General features: G+C 42.6%; 1 protein-coding gene across 5 annotated transcripts; it reads right to left on the bottom strand.

Moving 5' to 3' along the window:
- Positions 1 to 651: 651 nt before the first annotated feature.
- Positions 652 to 19,798, bottom strand: DSEL (dermatan sulfate epimerase like). Of its 5 annotated transcripts, none has more exons than XM_070362029.1 (3): positions 19,660 to 19,798; positions 14,268 to 18,804; positions 652 to 3,984 (listed from the first exon to the last, which is right to left on the bottom strand). In XM_070362029.1, exon 2 carries the CDS (start codon positions 17,913 to 17,915, stop codon positions 14,277 to 14,279), a length of 3,639 nt encoding a protein of 1,212 aa, XP_070218130.1. In that variant the 5' UTR covers positions 17,916 to 18,804; positions 19,660 to 19,798; the 3' UTR covers positions 652 to 3,984; positions 14,268 to 14,276. The 5 variants fall into 5 exon arrangements, with proteins under 5 accessions (XP_070218130.1, XP_070218129.1, XP_070218131.1 ...); XM_070362028.1 differs by lacking the exon at positions 652 to 3,984 and adding an exon at positions 6,750 to 13,668; XM_070362030.1 differs by lacking the exon at positions 652 to 3,984 and adding an exon at positions 6,750 to 10,429.
- Between the last annotated feature and the right edge of the window lie 1,068 nt (positions 19,799 to 20,866).

The raw sequence follows: 20,866 nt of genomic DNA, 5'->3' as shown, positions 1-20,866 counted from the left end.
TCTAGTATTTTGCCTGGAGAATTCCATGGACAGAGGAGACTGGTGGGCTAGCGTCCATGGGGTCTCTGGTGGGCTACAGTTCACGGGGTTGCAAAGAGTTGGACATGACTTAGCGACTAAACCACCACCAATATAGAAGGTAATTTAACTATATGGCCTATTATTGTCAATATCCACCAGCCCAAAAGCATCAGGAACATAAAGAAATAAGGCACACATACTCAGTATTAGGGAGAGAAATACTTATGTGGGAGATGGATGATTAGAAATGCAAATTAGGTAATTTGCATTTTGAGTAAATTTAGCTCAATAAATGTGAAAAATTAAAAGAACAGTACAGATTCCTTAAAAACATAATTTGCCAAAATAGGCTTCAAAATAAGTTCATGAGGTAAATAAAAGAACCCTATAACCACCAAATAAAATTTTATATTTAGTTAAAGTGTTCCTACAAAGAAAACAGAATGCTCAGATAATTTTACAAATGAGTTCTAACAAACATTCTTGTATTAGGTCATTTCAATCCCATGCAAACTCATCTAGAGAACATCCTCAACTTACTTTGTGTGACAAGTTTGCTGACTTGAAAATTAGACAAATATATCATGAGAAAATTACAATTACAAATGTTGATATAAACATCTTAATTATTAATAAGCTCAATTCAGCAACAAATATAATAAATCATTCCCAGTCTGGTTTCATCATAGCAAGCCAAATTTGGTTTAATCTCAAAAGAAAAAAATATCTTCACAAAATACCTTGCATTAACAGATTAGGGCAAATAAACATATGATTATCACAATAAATACAGTAAAAGCATGAATAAATCTCATCATGCATTGATGATAAAAAGGCAATTATCAACTGGCAATAGAAGGGAGTATTGCATCCTGATAAAGGGAATCTATGAAATACACACAGCATCCATTCATTTGCTCAGTGGTGAAATGTACAATTACTCCATTCACATTAGGAACAGTACAAGAATATTCACATTGCCAGATCCACTCAGTACTTTACAAGACGTCCTAACAAATCCAGTAAGAACATTAAAAAGTTATAAAATTAAAAGGACAGAAATGTATTCCATTAATTACAGATTACAAAATCATCTTATATAAGTATTTCAAAAAATTTACAGGTAAATTATTAAATTAGTAAGTTCCCTGATATAATATAAATACACAAAAGTCAACTGTATTTTCTACATACTATCATCAGTTAGGACATACAATTAAAAATAAATATGATCCACTGTAATATATAAAGTGCTCATACTTAAATCTATCAAAGGATTAACAAATGTTATATAAAAGGAGAGATATGCCATGCTTATGAATTGGGATTAATTAAAGAGGTCAATTCTCCCAAAATTGACGTAGTGCATTTACAATAACATGTATTGTTCTTTGTTTGCTTGCTTTGAGGAGCTATGCTAACTAATTCTAAAATGCATATGGAAGAACAAAGGCTTAAGAAATAGAAAAAAGAAAATAAAAAAACTTCCCTTACCAGATTTCAAGGCCAACAAAAAGACTGCAGTAATTAAGACAGTGCAGTACTGTCATCGGGTAATCAAATTTGCCAGTGGAGTACAGTAGAGAACTCAGAAATCAGCTCACACAAAATATAAGGACTTGATATGCAGTAGAAATGGCATTGAAGATTAGTGGAAAAGAGAGGGTACTGAATCTTTTCAGTCTAGGACAGCAGGTTATTCATACAAGGGAAAAAAAAAAAAAAAAAACCTCAGAATGGACTTAACAGTTAATGTAAAGCAGATTAAATGGAGAAGGAAATGGCAACTCACTCCAGTATTCTTGCCTGGGAAATCCCAGGAAATTTCATGAACAGAGTTGCCTGGTGGGCTACAGTCCATGGGGTCCCAAAGAATCAGACATGACTGACCAACTAAGTATGCAGATTAAATACTTAAATATAAAAGGCAAAATAAGCTCTCCTTCTCCTGGTAGTCCTGTCCTTGTGGAAACCCTTTCCTGGGTGTAGGGGTAAGGGGACCTCTGACTAGCTTCTAACCAAAGCTGCCTGGGTGTCGCTTCCAAGATTATGATAGCATGTTAGCAGTTTCTCTATAGACTCTCTCATCCTGACTTCGTGAAGTTAACTGCCAATGGAGAAGCTCACATGGCAAGTGATTCAAGGTCTCCTGCCAACAGGCAGAAAAGAACTGAGGCTTTTAGTCCAATAGCCCACAAAGAATTCAGTCTTGCCAACAATCACATGAGCTTGGAAGTGGGTGCTTCTCAGATGAGATCTTAGTCCCATCAATGTCACTGCAGCCACATGTACGAGCAGACGACCAAGTTCAGCCAGGCTTAGATTCCCGACCCACAGAAACTGTGAGACAATGAATGTGTGATGTTCTAAGCTATTACAAGTGTAGTAATATTATTTGGCAGCAACTGATAATGATAGGAAAATAGAGGAGAACATTTTCAGTACCAAGACGCTAAGATTCTTTGATAAGATGTTAAAAAGTATAAATAATAAAGAACAATTATTTGTAAACATATTTTGTCTACGTTCAAATTAAGAACACCTGCATATCAAAATGTATTATAAAAGTCATAGTGCAAAGATCATAAAAATATAAGCCAAGAAGTTATTCACTTCAAGTATAACCAAAAAAGGATTAGTATTATTAATATACAGTAAATGTCAATGAATCAATGAGAAAAAAATGAATGCCATGGAAAAATGCATAAAAGACAGGAACATGATTTCTTTTCACAAAAGAAGAAACACAAATGGGAAAAATAAGGACGGCTGTGTGTGTGTGTGCACTAGTGCATTGCTGCACATGTGTTCTATGTTATTAACAGAACCAAAAAAAAAAGACATAGCACTCTTTTATCCCACTAGACAGAAAAATATTTAAAACTATGAAACTGCCAAGTACAGGAGAAGCTTTGGAGCAACACAAGCTTTTCAACAATTGCTAGAGTGTCAACTGGTACAAACAATCTGTGAAAATAATAATTTGGTATCAAGAATACTTGAGGATGTGCGTTGAGCCCTCAATATATACACTAGGCTGGAGTGGGGCTGGGTGGGAAGGTTTCTGAGTACAAAAAAAAAAAAACACAATGACAAAATTCTTGCATTAACATATATGCATTATATAGCATATATAAAGTTTTATGTATAATGTTTAAAATTACAAAAATTAAAAATATTCCCCAAATCCAACAAGATGAAAGCTTCATAAAGTATGCTGTTTGGACAGTAGTCTATATTGGAACTCACTGTGTTGGAAATAAGTGCTCTCCACCTGCAAACATCAACATGCATTAGACAAAATTTTGAGTGAAGAAAAGCAAGCTGTGTAAGAATATATGCAGTATGTTAGGTTTACATAATGTATAAAAACATGCAAAAATGCACGATGTGTTGATAAATATAGAGACATATGTGGTGGAGCTATAAAGAAGAGCACAGAAATGGTAAACACAAAACTCAGGATAGTTGTTACCTCTGGGGTCGCTGGTTAGGGTGGGAGGATACAGTAATCGAAGGTCAGAGGTATACGCTCTGCACCACATGGTAGGGTGTGAGTATAGGGGTTCTGACTCTAAGTCCCAGCTCTGGTCACAGAGACTTATCAATATCACAGAAGAGGGCTTCTGATAGGGTCAGCACGTCTTTTCAGCACCCACATATTAGCATAACCTATCCATCATACCTACAGTTGGAGAAGTAGGGGCAGCAGACCTGACACGTGCAAGGCTCAGCAAAACAGTGTCTTCTGATTTGCATACAGTGGACCTCAGCCAGGGTCTGGACGGCAGTATCCAGGGAAAACCAGTCATAGAAGAGGAATTCCTGTCCTCAGTGAGATGAACGCTGTGATCGTAGGTGTGTGACACCCGTTCCCTGGGCAGAGGTGCATGCTGTCCCGGGCTCCTTGCTGGAAGGCTGAGGTTCCAACTGGAGGCTCTGGAACTGCTCCTGGGTTGTGATCTACAGCCACAGAAGGGAAAAAACACCCACACTTACAAAGCACCAGGCAGATGATAACGTATTGTAGAACTTAACCCTGAGCCAAAAAATGTGTGTGAAGGATGTGTGCATTAAGTGTTCTATAAAGAGATCATTTTATATTCATAAAACCATCTGTTACATACAGTGTCAAGCTATATAATCATGACATGTATAACTTGGATATGCTACCTCAGATTGTTGTTGTTTAGCTGCTGTCGTGTCTGACTCTTTTGCAACCCTGTGGGCTGTGGCCAACCAGGCTCCTCAGTCCATGGGATTTTCCAGGCAAGAATATTGGAGTGGGTTGCCATTTCCTTCTCCAGGGGATTGTCCTAACCCAGGGACTGAACCTGCATCTCCCGCATTAGCAGGCGGATTCTCTACCACTGAGCCACAAGGTTGGCCCTCACGTATTCCATCATAGCCAGTGCAGTAAATGTCATGTTCACACATAGTCTTCAACACTCCCAGCTTTTATGCATATTTCATAATAAATAAATGAAAATATTAAAATAGGAAAATACATTGATTTTGATGCATAAGATCATAATAATGTATCTACTGAATGAAGGTATGAACATAAAATTATGATTAATGTTATACAAATAGCTCTCGTAACATGATATAAAACTTCAAGTAATAGCATCATACTTAAATTCAATAGGCTTCTCTGATGGCGTAGCGGGTAAATAATTCTGCTGCAATGCAGGAGACACAAGAGATGCAGATTCAATCTCTGGGTTGGGAAGATACCATGGAGGAGGAAATGGCAACCTCCTTCAGTATTCTTGCTTGAAAAATCCCATGGACAGAGGAGCCTGGTGGGCTACAGTCCATGGGGTTCCAAAGAGTCAGATACAACCGGGTGACTAAACATAAACTTAAAAGAGTCTCTATCTTAATAAAATTCAGAAGGAAATACAATATTCTCTAGAATAACTCAAACCATGACTTTAGAAATAAAGCACTGAAGTAAGTGAAAATTTGAATGATTTTTTTTTAATGTGAACATGAAAAATGCTCCAAATTATTTCCACATATATTAATTGCATAATTGTGATTTTACATGTTTTTACAACTCAGTGCATATATGAAATATGAAAATAGGTGTCTATTTGGTCTATATGCCAACTATGTAGGCTCAAATCCTCTGGGGACACTTTAATATTTTCTTCTTCGGAGAATGGTGCATTCTGTTACATATGGGTTTGATAGAAAATGAATTTGAGGTGATTGCAAAGAGGAAACAAGTATCATTCTATTAATTTTTACATGTGATTTTACTTAATCCTTACATCAACTCTGGGGAGTTTTAAAGATGGGGAAATGATCATTTCAAATTAAGAAAACTCCCCAACACCACACAGTTCAGTTCAGTTCAGTCACTCAGTCGTGTCCGACTCTTTGTGACCCCATGAACCACAGCACGCCAGGCCTCCCTGTCCATCACCAACTCCCAGAGTTCACTCAAACTCACGTCCATCGAGTAAGTGATGTCATCCAGCCACCTTATCCTCTGTTGTCCCCTTCTCCTCCTGCCCCCAATCCCTCCCAGCATCAGAGTCTTTTCCAATGAGTCAACTCTTCACATCAGGTGGCCAAAGTATTGGAGTTTCAGCTTCAGCATCAGTCCCTCCAAAGAATACCCAGGACTGATCTTCAGAATGGACTGGTTGGATCTCCTTGCAGTCCAAGGGACTCTCAAGAGTCTTCTCCAACACCACAGTTCAAAAGCATCAGTTCTTTGGCACTCAGCTTTCTTCACAGTCCAACTCTCACATCCATACATGACCACAGGAAAAAGCATAGCCTTAACTAGACAGACCTCTGTTGGCAAAGTAATGTCTCTGCTTTTGAATATGCTATCTAGGTTAGTCATAACTTTCTTTCCAAGGAGTAAGCGTCTTTTAATTTCGTGGCTGCAGTCACTATCTACAGTGATTTTGGAGCCCCCCAAAATAAAGTCTGACACTGTTTCCACTGTTTCCCCATCTATTTCCCATCAAGTGATGGGACCAGATGCCATGATCTTCGTTTTCTGAATGTTGAGTTTTAAGCCAACTTTTTCACTCTCCTCTTTCACTTTCATCAAGAGGCTTTTTAGCACCTCTTCACTTTCTGCCATAAGGGTGGTGTCATCTGCATATCTGAGGTTATTGATATTGCTCCCAGCAATCCTGATTCCAGCTTGTACTTCTTCCAGCCCAGCATTTCTCATGATGTATTCTGCATAAAAGTTAAATCAGCAGGGTGACAATATACAGCCTTGACATACTTCTTTTCCTATTTGGAACCAGTCTGTTGTTCCATGTACAGTTCTAACTGTTGCTTCCTGCCCTGCATACGGGTTTCTCAAGAGGCAGGTCAGGTGTTCTGGTATTCCCATCTCTTTCAGAATTTTCCACAGTTGATTGTGATCCATACAGTCAAAGGCTTTGGCATAGTCAATAAAGCAGAAATAGATGTTTTTCTGGAACTCTCTTGCTTTTTTGATCCAGTGGATGTTGGCAATTTGATCTCTGGTTCCTCTGCCTTTTCTAAAACCACCTTGAACATCTGGAAGTTCACAGTTCACATATTGCTGAAGCCTGGCTTGGATAATTTTGAGCATTACTTTACTAGCATGTGAAATGAGTGCAATTGTGCGGTAGTTTGAGCAACAACTCACAGCTGGTTATTATTTACTGACCTGGTGATTTGTATTCAAATTTTATCAAATTTCAAAGTTCATATAGTATACAAAGTGTTGTTAATATAACATTTTTAATAGAAATCTCCCTCTTCAAATTAACCAAGGAAATGGGAGAAAGGCATAAACATAGCTTGTGAAAAACCCATGAGTACAATATGTTGATTATACACAGAAAACCTTACACCCCATATGATAACAGAATCGTGCCAGATTTTCATGTGGGTGCACAAGAAAGTCCTGGAGAAGGAAATGGCAACCCACTCCAGTATTGTCTGGAGAATCCCATGGACAGAGGAGCCTGACAGGCAACAGTCCATGGGGTTGCAAAAACCTGGACACGACTGAGTGACTGAGCATAAAAGCAAGTACCTTTTAGTAATGGGGTTTTTGTTCAGTAACTATAAACGCAAATTTTATAGTTCAGTTCAGTCGCTCAGTTGTGTCCGACTCTTTGCGACCCCATGAATTGCAGCACGCCAGGCCTCCCTGTCCGTCACCAACTCCCAGAGTTCAGAGACTCACGTCCATCGAGTCAGTGATGCCATCCAGCCATCTCATCCTCTGTCATCCCCTTCTCCTCCTGCCCCCAATCCCTCCCAGCATCAGAGTCTTTTCCAATGAGTCAACTCTTCGCATGAGGTGGCCAAAGTACTGGAGTTTCAGCTTTAGCATCATTCCTTCCAAAGAAATCCCAGGGCTGATCTCCTTCACAATGGACTGGTTGGATCTCTTTGCAGTCCAAGGGACTCTCAAGAGTCTTCTCCAACACCACAGTTCAAAAGCATCAATTCTTCTGCACTCAGCCTTCTTCACAGTCCAACTCTCACATCCATACATGACCACAGGAAAAACCATAGCCTTATAAAGTATAACTGAATGCATGTACATTTCAGTTTATTTTGGTCAATCTAAAGAAAAATAACACGAGTTCCTTGGTGCACATAAGCCCACTGTGAGTGTGATGTGTTCGAGTTAACACTGAATGCCAGGACCCCCAGGTTAATGTTTGGAATAAAAATGAAGAGCAGAACCCACCTATTTCACTGTGTAGGGTTAACTTTTATTAACTGCACTCTTTATATGTAGTTGTCTTTTCATGGGTGTTTTATGGAAGCAATTTCATCACTTCTTGGTTGTATTGTGTTCTTGTAAATCTCCCTTCAAAGTTTTGTGGAATACTGCATTAAGGCATCAAGTTAAAATAGCTCAATATAGTTTAAAAAGCCTTATTTTAAAATCCCAGAAACTTTAAACAAATATATAAAACAAAATTAATCTTTTGGAACAAGGCAAAGGAATAAATGAACACTTAAAACAATAAATAAACACTAATAAAGTTGGGCAGTTATCTTTCATTGTAGTAGAACAAAGTTTGGGAGCATTATTTCCATTATGAAATGAATAAGGTAAGAAGTGGTTTATGCATTGTCCGTAGAGGGATGTCAGATTTTAATGCAGGGATTAGAGATTTCTGTGTTGTTCATTTACTCATGAAGTGAGAAAAGTGATGGTGATGGGAGGTGAATTAACTTCCAAAAGAATGAAGAGCACCATGGATGTCCCATGTGTATGAATGTCTGGTTCCTTAAATCACTGGGATCATTGTATATACCCCTCACTTGGAAACAGAGAGGGAGATAGTATATAGGAAAACACCACACTATCTAGAAAGCTGTAAAACCTAACACTTAGATGCAATTCAACACCAGTGTTAGTACCCTTGAAAGGAAAAATTCATTTCATCTCAAGAGTCACAGCAATACAGAAATAGTTAAAAGAAATAAGATAGAAAGAGTAACTGCAATGTACTATAGAAAAGGTTTGTTCAGATTACAATCTTTCCTTTTTTCTGAAGTTTTAGCTATAATAAGATTTCAAAGAGATTCTTAAACAGTTCATACAATAATTAACTCAATTGTTAGAGAAACAGTTCTCCTTATACACCTTACTTTGTGTTCAGATTTAGGTTCAGAATTCCTTCCTTCCCTCCTTTCCTTAGTTCTACTATTTTCATAGTAGGAATAAGAACAGTTCCCCCCCGCCCCAATATATTTGGTTGACTGTCAGCTCCATAGGTTTTGTTCACTGCTGCCTTCTTAGGATTGGTCAGCTCCGCCTGGTAATATGAATCTGGAGGCACTGAGAGGGCCGGGGAAGGAAAAGGAGATGCTACTGGCCAGCTGGAGCCCAGATGAGATACCCTGAGTTATCCTTTACTGCTATTACCAGCAGCAATCTGCATGCACCCTAGTCCAACCACACTCACACAGCCTTCTCTTCAGGGCATCCCTTGCTGTTCAGTTATGGACCACATTTCTTTGTGAGAAATGTGTTGGGGCAATTAAGTCAGGGGAGAATTGGGAGAGAGTGTCAGCAGTTTTGTTCCGCTTGTGCCTATCACTACTTACTGATGGGATGTCCTGTGATGATAGAGTCAAATCTAACTAGGAAAAGCATGGATGGTGATCTCTCTCCAAATGTACTGAAGCTCCATAAACTACTTCCTTTTCTCATAACCACCATTTCTAAGGCAGAGCAGCTGACACTTTGTGGTGCCTCTCCTTGGGTGGTAATCGCTACTGGCATGCCCTTCCTCTCCTTCTCCTCTTGATGAATTCCTACTGGCTCTGAAGTCTCTGGCGAGAACACCAATTCTTCACAGGGAAGGCACAAAGTCAACTCATTTTTGTCTTCTTCCCTCATGCAAATCAATACCTTGGTGGTAGATACCCTAAAACTACCGTGAATTGATAACTGAATTGTAAACCTGCTCCAAATGTCTTCACAAAAACAGATTCCCTGCAAAGAGAATACAGGCTTCAGATCTACCTGTAAAATCAACACCAGTGAGTTGTGAAGATTGTAATGATGAACATGAAAACGTTAAGGTTCTGTGCAGCACATACTGAGACTAATTTATGATGGATCCTTCTGTCTTTAAAAGCAAAAGTCTCCACTATGCCAACCCTCTGCACCACCTATCGGAATGACTCAAGGAACCTGCACCAACCTTCCTTTCATAGATCTCCTGCTCAAATGGAGATTCCACCAGTGATAGGAGGGGCAATTGTGGAGCCCAGGTATACAGTACCAGGATGTTCTTACTACTTAGTAAGTTAGGACAAAGTACAGAGAAGAGTGAAATGGACTGAAGGCAGGACTTAAAATTAGCTTACAAGAGTGGAGTCATGGCTTGTCCATCATTGAAGGGTACAAGTTTAGTAGCTGAAATCATGGGACTGCATTTCCCAAATCTGCCTTCTCAGCTCCAGACAAAATCCTAGCACAGGTACCCAAAGACCTAAAGAAGAGGGCTATTACAAATTATCCCAACCATAGCCAAGTTGCTTTTAGCTTTTTATTAACAGAGGAGTCATGTTATACATATAGTTAGAATAAACTGGCGGAGAAGGCAATGGCACCCCACTCCAGTACTCTTGCCTGGAAAATCCCATGGACAGAGGAGCCTGGTGGGCTGCAGTCCATGGGGTCGCTAAGAGTCGGACACGACTGAGCGACTTCACTTTCACTTTTCACTTTCATGCATTGAAGAAGGAAATGGCAACCCACTCCAGTGGTCTTGCCTGGAGAATCCCAGGGATGGGGGAGCCTGGTGGGCTGCCGTCTATGGGGTCGCACAGAGTCGGACACGACTGAAGCGACTTAGCAGCAGCAGCAGCAGCAGAATAAACTGGGCTATGGTCTCCAGTATAGGTTTTCTTCGCTGCGTAACTGGATAGATGTGAAAGAAAAATGAAAATGAAGAACAAAAACAAGATACCCGGCTAAGGTTTGGAAGCTTTCTCCAAACCTATCTTTGGAAATGGAACTAAACATGTTACTTGGACTAAACACAACATAAGCTCATGTAAATTACAGCTCAAGCATTTACAAGTTAGCTAGAGAATGTGAGAATCTGTTTTAAGTTCCTTCCATTCTTTGTGCAAAAAAAAAATAAAAAACAAAAATTCAGTCTAGTTCTTAAAATGTTATTTGAATTTTTCTGCCAACATGAAGGGAAATAATGATACTAGTCAAGTATGGAAAACATTGCCTTAGCAGCTATTTTTAGACATACTTTGGTCTATATTTAAACAAGCAGTAGATAGCCCACATATGTATATTAAATTCCTAGATCTGTCTTAGAATATTAGGCTCCCTTACCTCTGTAAGTGGTGTTATAACATATTATCTTCTACTTACACTTTTCACTAAATTAGTGACATTTTTCTAATTATGATCAGAATTAAGTCAGAGTTTAAAACCATTGTCCATATTTACTTATAGATAACTGAATGAGATAGACTTTATATAGTAGCTTAGATGGTAAAGCATCTGCCTGCAATGCAGGAGACCTGGGTTTGATCCCTGGGTTGGGAAGATACCCTGGAGAAGGAAATGGCAACTCACTTCAGTATCCTTGCCTGGAAAATTTCAAGAACAGAGGAGCCTGGTAAGCTTTAGTTCACAGGGTCGCAGTCACACATGACTGAGTGATTAATACACACAGCATCTATGATGACCCTAAACCAAATCACCAAAAACTGTGCTGATAAATGATGCCAATCAAGTCAATGGCAGACAGAAGGGGTGGCATTTCTACAAAAAGAAAAAAAAAATTAAACATAACTAGTGTGTGGAGAGAGTCTCTTCAAATATGAAGGTATTTATGGCAGATCCTATACCACGTCTGGGAATTAGACACAATTACCCCATTCCTGCCAGGCATTTATAGTACTAATTATTCTGTTTGTCCAAAAACCCAGTTAATCAAACATCTAATACTCAGGTTCTAGGCTCAGTATGTAGGTATTAAAGTGTATCTACCTAAAATTCATGCCTTTCTGGGTTTCTATAGATTAAGTATAATCATAGACTTCTTCTTTCTCCTGAGCAGGTTCTCCCATTTCCTTCCTTTCTGGAATTGTCATTACAGTAAATTCGGCTATGGATATGGCCTCTCTCATCCAAAGTGAGTAATTTGCATCATTTCTAAATTTTGAAAACTAGATCAACATTATCACCACACTTAAGCTACTTTTTATGTCAGCAAACCTAATCCATTCTTTCAGAATTTCAATATGTAAACAGTATTAATAAATGCTTTTATTCCAATTGGGCCCAAGTTTGGGGAAATTAATGAAGGAAAGAATTGTTTTTATGGAAAGAACATTTTGTGTTTCCTTTGAAAATGTCATAAAGTCATCAGGGTTGCTTTAATTATTTTTGTGATGATCAGAGTGAAAATGTAGTAAAAGTAAGTTCACATTTTTCCTAGGATAACACTCTGGAAGTGCAGGACCTAGGTGTTCTGAGATCATAATTGGATGTTAAGGCAGTGGGTCCCAAGCATGTACAAGTCCTTGCACATGCAACGGCTGGGCCAGCTTTCACCTACGTGTAACATTCCTCAGAAACAGAACCTGTGAACATTAGTCTCCTCCAGCAAACTTTCCCTTGGGTCAGAAGTAGACAGGGAAATTCACCCTGACCTTGCTAAGTGGTGAAAGATACCCTGTGAAGATCACTTTAAGTGCGTCCCTTTCCTTATCTATTAATAATGTATTCTCATCTTGTTCCCATATTCATTCACAGAACTGCTCTTTTTCATTTTCTGCATCTCTCCCCAACCCCTGTGCATACTTAACCTGGCTCTCTTCTGCCTGTGAGCATGTTTCTGTGCAAAGTTAAAGGAAAGGCAGTGGTCCAGAATCGGTGTTCTCTGCTGCTATCTGCAAACATTGGTAATTCTTACCTTGATCGAACCTCATATTATTTTCAACCCAAAGCCTTTTTATTTGATATACGATCACACATCCTGGAAATTGAAAGCAGACACTGAGACTCTGACCAGTAATGGAAATGGTGTTATCATCCATGTAGAAATGTTACATGCATCACGATAACCCTGAGATAGGAAGAATAATCTTCCTTGAGAATAATAGTACGGATTTGAGTCTTTGGTTGCCCTCTCAACCTGTATTAATCCAACAGGATTTTCATTCATTTTGACATTGTAGAGAGAGGGCAGGGAGAGCTACACCAGGAAGTAGAGGTGGGGGCGTAGGAGAGAGCTGTTTTCCTACTGTAACGGAAGAAAAATGACAGCCTGGTTAGCTTCAGCTGGAATGTAACATACCCACAGCTTGATCACCCTGGAGGCACATTTTGACATAACAACAAACTACTGAGAAAGAGCCACTTTTATCTAGGTCAGAATGACAGAATTCCAAGTGTTAGCGCCTGGAGGGTGAGGGGGGTGGTGTGAAACTACAGTCTGAAACATCAGGAAGACTGCAGTCTACACAGAGATTTGCATTAAGTCCCCACACTGCCTCATGGTTTCATCCAGTTCATTGTAATTGCTCCACTGGTTTCTAATGGCATCACATTTTGATTTCAGCGTCTACCAAAATAAAATGAACCATGTGTTATGACGACAACATTTATAATAAGATGCAGATGGTAAAGGAAGCAGATGCCTCTGACATCATCTGCCATTGGCCTTCAACTTCTGCAGACACCGGCAGTCTGGAGACTCATTCAAAGGGACGCAGGATAAGTCAGGCAGTTTTCCAATTCTGTTTCCAGTCTAAAAAAACACTGGCAGCAGCAGCACTGCTTTGACTCATACAGTGATGCTTCCACAAGGAGAAATCTGATTCTAAGGTGGTCTCAGGCTTTGACACAAAATTAATCAACAGGACAAGGAGAAAAAAAATCCCCACAAATATCAGAGTTTAGCCATTAGCAACTACTGACTGTTTTGCGTGACAGTGGCAGAAAGGACAGGGTGGGAGCGGTAATGGTGAACAGCTGCAGTTTCAAGGAAGCAAGAATGAGAGGATTTTAAAGAGACAAGAGGGCCTAAAATACCCTACCAGCCCTTGGCATCCACTGTTCCAAGACTGATTCCTTATAACTTCTAAGTAAAAAACTTGAAGGAGGATTTTCAGGTCACTGTTTCTGACCTAAAAAAAAAAAAGTCCATTCTGTATTTCCATTTGTATTTTCCAGAAGGGATCCGATAATTCCAATAGGAGCTTTCACCATTTCCCCAGTGATATCTGTGAACATTCTACACGATAAAAGGATTTGTGTGTATGTGTGGCGTGCAAGATAAATGTGTTGGGACACCTTCTAAAAAACTAGGAAACTTCTGCAGTTCATCTTGAAAGCAAGAGGCGCTTGGGTAAAGCAGCAACTGCCAGGCTTTCAGCAGTGCATGAGGTTCTGGGCTAGATCAGCTGAGTTACAGATGAAGCAGAGAGTTAGACAAAAACCTTTATAATCCTCCTATCTCCCCTGACCATGGTAATATAACTTCATCTAAGCCTCTGTGGCAGAAACATATTAGCAGAAAAAAATTCAGAAACAAAGGCAAGGGAAGTGGTGACAAAAATAAATCCTGCTAGGCCAAATACGGTGCTTATTTTTAAAATAATCTCTCTCTGCATGTAACAAATTGATCACAAACACACACACAAACACACACAGTACAAGAATAAACAAACTTCTAATTCATATCCACAAATTGGGTTGGAAAGTATTAGTGCAAATCTCTGCTGACCTGCAGCATTCAGTCCATAAACTTTGGGTATCCTAGACGATCCATCAGCGTCCAGCAGATGTTCTCAATCAGTTTAATTTCATCCTTCGGCAAGTTTCGTTTCCAAACGTTAGTATTAGCGGGTGATATCTCCCCTTCGTAGGGAAGATAGAAAAGGTTTGTGGAGGTGGCAAACAATATTTGGTTTAAAGTAGCAGGAGATAAAGGAATTCCAAGGAAGGCAAAAATCCTTTCCGTGGTATTCTGAGGGAAATGCACAAGATCTTCAAACTTGATTAATTGGTAGCTGGTGGGCAGCAGGTCTGCATTTAGCCTCAGGGCAGCAGCCGTGTTTGCCAGCCACGCATGGGCCAGCAGCGAGACTGGGTGAGGTCTGGATGCCAACAGTTCCTTCCGCAACAATTCATACTCCACAGCATAGCCTGAGTTCAAGGTACAACGGCCTGCACTTCCCTCCGTTTTAAACAGCTTAGCTAAGTGCTCTTGTACATTCTTCAAAGAGTAAAGGCTAGGTTTACTACTGTACAGCATGGAATAAACCCACGCCCGAGGGTCCCTCACCACGTACAAGGCCCTCATGGAGGCTCCCAACACCTCGTGAAAGAAATGCAGCTTTAACGTCCAGCTCCCGCTGCCCAGGCTGAGCACTGGCCGCGCACTGGGGTAGTGGACCAGGTGTCTCCGCAGAGCCCGGACGTATTCAGCGTCTCTGTCAAAGGCGCCTTTCATTCTGCTTCTTTGTTCTGCCAGAGACTCTCTCCTTTTCAACTTCCTTTTCTTGTCTTTATTCATGCTAAAATACTGGGCCAGTTTCCCCCTACTGGGTTCATGCAGATGGATGTTCTGCAAATGGAGTTTCGTGTCTCGGACCAAGGACTGCAACCAGCCTCGGAGTAAACGGAAACGCACGCCGTGGACTTCGGACGCCGTCCATTCACAGGCGTCCACAAAGGAGTCGATTTCCAATTCCGTTTCCGGGATGTCAATGTAGGCTGTGGGGACCCGGATGTAGAGGAAGTCACTGCTGTTGAAGAAGAGTTGTTTGAGAATCTCGGCTCCGGAACCAGGAAGTGAGGTAATGACGACGTCCGGCGGGTCTGTGCGCTGGCCTCCCGGGGCCAGCGCCTGCCCGCTTGCCTCGGTCTCCGGCCTCGCCCACTTGGCACAGATGGGCTGCGTGCAAGCGCTCCACACGTCCAGCAGTTCAACGGACCACAAGGCAATAACAAGGATGAGGATCCACCGCATAAGCTTTCTAAAAGAAAGGTAAAACCGCCACTGAAAAGTTAAGATCACCAGGCCGATGCACAAAATCAACCCAACTGCTACATTAAATTTAAATCCAAAGGGGAAAATAACTCTATCGCGTCTTATGGGCTTTACTATTGCCTCAGTGCCCAAACCGAAGCGGGTTACTTGGGCCTGATCAGCCACAGTGGCAAAGCCGCCAAATCCCAGGTAGTCAAACCTTGTCTTCAAGTTCTGGTAGTCAGTCACGATCGAAACAACATGGTCGGTGTTATTGACATTGAGAGAAAGCTGAAGTCCAGAATTGGAATTATCAATAAATCTGCAACTGGAAACATTGACATATGGTCCATAGAAGACATATGCGATTCTTGTGATTGCGGATTCCATCTGAAACGTAACATTGACAAACTGAGTCCACCGTTTCTTAAATTCAGCGGCTTGCTCTGCTTCCTGTATACTAGCAAGGGGGCTACTGCCACGATGATCAAACCAAAACATCTTGTAGTGAGCATCCCACACGTCCATCAAGGCGCCATTATACCTGTTCATGAACCTATATGGGATGTACTTAAAATCAATATCCAGATTATGGAAGAAGGCACTGACAGATTTTATTGGGGAATCTTCTTGCTTCTCGACATGATCAACAACTAGCAGAGTCTGAGAGTTTAAGAGAAGCAAAGCCCGATACACGCTTTTCAGCTTCATTGCTGAAGAGTAAGCCGACACGGCCTCCCCACTCACAAATATCATGTCCCCGTGCTGAGAGGCAGTAATGATTTCCCCGGCCGCATCACCAACCTCCTCGCCGGTCCACTTGAGCCACTGTGCACATTCTCCCAGCTGACCTTCCCAGGGCTTATTACACTGACTTGTGGGTGACGGCGCGAACACCAGTACGTTGTTCAGGTGGCTCAACTTAGGTCCATAGAGAGCTTCGGAAACAAACACCTGCCCGTTGGGGGCAAAGGTAAATGAGTTCTGATCCGGATGTTCATGTCCAGGGTTGAAGCTCCTCCACCCATCAATCCAGGAGTATGGCTGGAAGTGAACTATGTCATACACAGCACGCCCTCCTAGCTTCCCAGACTTAAAAGACACAAAGGTATTGGTCTGTGTATTTGGCAGCCCAGCCCCATAAGTGACCACACCCCAGTTAGGGAACATGTGCATTTTTGCAGTGCCATATTCTGCAGGAGGCTGTGGGGTGAGCTGGGGGTCATACCAGATGTATTCAGTGTGAAGGGTACTCCACCTCTGGGCAGTGGAGGGGACCATGGGTCCATCTTTAGGTCGGTGCCTTCTGATTTGCTGAGCTAACCAATTTCCAGCTCCATTCTTTAAGACAAACTTATCCAAAAAAACTAACTGGCTCTCAGGACCATAAAACCAGTTATAATTGGAATCTGCTATCCCCACGGTCCTTTGGAAGCCTGGCAAAAGGGTGGCATAATAAAACCAAAAGTGCATTTTTAACCAGTTGTTATCCAAGTTGTTGATATTAAAGTGGCGCTGGGCCAGAAAAACATACTGTGTGACTGATTTAGCTGTGTAGCTTCCATAGGCCACACCTTCATCCAAAGAGCCATCGACAATGTGATTCAACAGAAACATTGTCTTTTCCATCACATCTACTACAACCTGTTTCCATAGATTTACCTTAGTCCCTTTATCTACCCCAGTCACCAAAGCCCCGGTCAGCAGTGCTATCATGTTAGTAGCTTGATGGTTGTGAAGAAGTTGTTTGCCCCAAGAGCGGACCTTAGAATATTCATACATTTCCTCAGTAATAACCCATATTTTTTCTAGGTATTTTTGTCTCCGACGACCATCTAATAAGTTATATAAAAAGTCAAAGGCAGTGGCAAAACCTGTTAGGGAGTGGCCAACTGGAACCTCATCCCCTGGTGCATTCTCCACCAGCCAGTCTTTGTAGCCCACCATCCTGTCCATGTATTCCAAGGCAAATTCAAAGGCAACTTTGTCTTCCGGGCACAGCAAACAGTACAGGGCTAAAGGAGGCAGATTGTTGCCATAGATTTCATTCCACTTGGCAGCAAAATCAGCATGCTTGGGTGGAGGTAGGTAGTATGTCGGGTTCGACAGCATAGCAGTCACCGCACTTCTGATCGCTCTAAAAAGGTGCAAATGGGTTGTGCGAGACTTCTGTCTCATTGCTTGGATCTCTCCAGCATCAAAATACAAACGTGGATGAAGCATACTCTTCTTCGGTTTTTGATTGGGTCTGACATCTTGCACTCTCTGTGTCTTAAATGGATCTATGTCATCTGGGAAAACTGCCCAGTCAGAGTAATTGCTCACAGATTCCTCCAAAGTAGAGAAAGCAAACATCACTAATACTAAAAATAAGCAATGTCCTGTAAACATTAACGCCATGATCCATCGGGGAGCTCCTTTCCTCAGGCATACATGTCAAATGCAGCGTTCAATGTGCTTCCCATCTGCTGAGTATAAAACATACATTTAAGGCCTTGATAAAACAAAGACTGTAAATTGTATGTGCTGTGAAATCCTGCTGACATTCGGCTCATTCAAAGTACAGTTGCCAAAAAGAGAAAACTTACACTGTGAATCTGCCTCCCTGATGCAGTGTTGCTTCCAATAAAACTTCAAGGAATGTTAAAGCCTCTTGATTTTCCCATGTCACACAGCAAACAGGAGTGGAGACAGTCAAGAATACTATGAATTCACAAGTTACTTCCGTGACAGAAATCTACCTAACATGGAGAGTCAAAAACCCCACATGGTAAAAAAAAAAAAAAAGCACTCCAAAATCCAAACTAAGAAGTCATTCCTGGCACAGGATACCATCACTGGTGACAAGCTCATCATACAGGTCTGATGCCTTTGTCTGTGTGCTCTCAAAGAAGTTGATGAAGTACTGAAATCCTTGGAGCAGACTGGGTTGTTACTCCGCTCAGCTTTTTACACTTCTGGCTGTGAGAATTTTTTTTCTTCCTCCATTTTTGGGAGAAAAACATCCTCAGCAAGTGTTCAAAGTCCTACTTGGTTTTAAAACATTCCGGATTCCTGCCCTCATTTCCAGTCTGTCTTGTCAGGCTTACTTACTCATCAGCCTATTATGACCCATCTGAGAAAGCATATTCTCATCTTCTTTTATCAGCTTCATCTGTACAACTATGAAAATCTAATCTTTGCAACCACCTAGGTACTTCTTTTCCAATCATGAAGTAACCATCAACTGGGAAAGAAAACTCCCCTTTCACCAACAGTGACGTCTCTTTTCCGTTCCTTTTTCATGACACTGGAAAAACAAAACAGAAATTTTGTTCTGGGGGACAAAACAAAACAGAAATTCTCGGAGGCTACAGGTATGCTGGGACATAAACGGAAGATTTAAACGTTCTACCATCTCCTGATAGAAATTTTAGAATGACAATAAGATCTGTTATTTAATACAATCGAAGTTACACTAAATGATTCCTTTTCTCATACTTTTCAAGGCACATATTAGGATAACAATGGTGGTAGAAGACAAGCGGCTACAAGATGTAACTTTCCCAAGAGTATTTATTTTAACGGTGGCTTGCTTTCTTAATTTAAAATGTTTTTACTCAAATACAGTCAAGAGAAGATTGAGTACCGCTGTCATTCTTGTTTTGATCACGGAAGACTCAGAGACAAAAACCCAAAGTTGAAAGGACCATTTTATGATTCTCGATGAGGGCTTAGCTTTCAAGGGCTCAAGGTGTCTTTGCCAGAGGAACTATAATACTAAGCGCAGTCACTTTTGTCTAAGGAGAAGTCATGACAATGTGTGGGAGCGAAGAACGCCGGTTCTGCTCCAGTCTCCCTCCCGAAAAGCCTGGTTTTCCATCCTTAAAAGAAGCCACCAGAGGGAGCTCAGACCCAAACCCGGACTCAAGGAGCAGCTTCGCGGCAGCCCGTCTGGGTTCCGAAGAACCTCACCAAGTTTCAGTCTTGGACAAGTCTCCTCTCTGTGGGAAACATGAACACTAGGAGTTTCCTGCTCCGCTCCGCCTGTTGCATTTTGTGATTCGCTTCCTACGAACATGCCAGCTCCATCCTCCGCTCCCCATCCCCGACCCCTGGCAGTGGTCTTAGGACAAGAGACCCCTCAGTAGCCAAGTCCTCTTACCTCGGCAGATCTGGACGGGGTCTCTCCGGGTGGTGGTGGGCCCGATGAGACGCAGGCGGAGAGTTGGAAAACACTGCTCTGCGTGGGACTCGGGCGGCCCGGCCCCCGCAGGGCTCCCGAAGCCCCCGGGTCCGGCGCCCCCGGCGCTCCAACAGGCTGAGGCCCCGCGCCCGTGCCCCGCCCGGCGCCGCGCGGACACGCCCGCCCTCGGGGAGCGCCGGACGCCCCCGGGCAGCCCGGGGCCGCGGAAGGCAGATCCGCGCGCGCCGGGCGCTCTCGGGGATGCCGTGTCCAGCGGGGCGCTGGCGTGCCAAAACGCGAGGCCGCCGCGGCCGCCGGTGCTCAGTGCCAGCTCCGGCCGCGCGGCCGGGGGAGGGCGAGAGACGGCGACGCGGGCCGGGGGCGGGGCGGGAACGGCTGGGGGCGGGGCCGGGGCGGGGCCTCGGATCCTGGGAGGGCGAGGCGGGTGGTGGGCGGGGTGGAGAGGACGTTGGTGGGGCGGGGCCTCGGGCGGGGGAGCGCGAGCACAGGCTACGCCGGAGATGGATCGGGGGCGGGGCTGGAAGGAGATGAGGGCGGGGCCGAGGGCAGGGCCGACCGCCCCCGGGATCTGAACCCTAGGGCCCTCGGAGTGCGCGTGTTCCCGGCTGCCGTGGCGGCGCGCGCTCCCGGAGCGGCGAAGCCGGGAGAAGAGGGAGGGAGGGATTTGGTCAGAGGTCAGAGGACCTCTCCTTGCCGGTCGAGTCCCGCTGCTGTTACACCTTTGGTTGTGGGGAGAGGGCCGACCTCACAGGGCTAGGAGTGAGAGGAAGATAGAGGAGTTTCTGGGCCAGATTACAAATGATGGGGGAAGTGGGGATGGGCGGGGTGACGCCGTGGGATGTCTGGGATCAGCCTTCAGGAAGAGCAAGGGCTGAGGAGGGGAATGTGCGGCAGCCGGGCTGGGGCTGCTGTCATTTAGAAATGCAAAATCAATATACCGTATTAATACAAGACTGACTTGAGGAGCACAGATGCTAAAGATCAGGGGAAGACAAAAAAGACTAATCAGCCTTATTGATTGCAATAATTTCTCTGGCAGTGTAAATATGGAAAGGTATGTGACAAACAGGTGGAAGGAACCTCTTTCTTATTCAAGAAATGGAACCTGCAATTCAGTAAAGACCCACAGGCAGCAAAGACTGTGGCTCAGTTACTGTGACACGTG

Source organism: Bos mutus, chromosome 24 (assembly GCF_027580195.1).
Source record: "Bos mutus isolate GX-2022 chromosome 24, NWIPB_WYAK_1.1, whole genome shotgun sequence".
NCBI classification, from domain to species: domain Eukaryota; kingdom Metazoa; phylum Chordata; class Mammalia; order Artiodactyla; family Bovidae; genus Bos; species Bos mutus.
The sequence above is the reverse complement of the archived record's forward strand: the minus strand, read 5'-3'. Positions and strand labels throughout refer to the sequence as shown.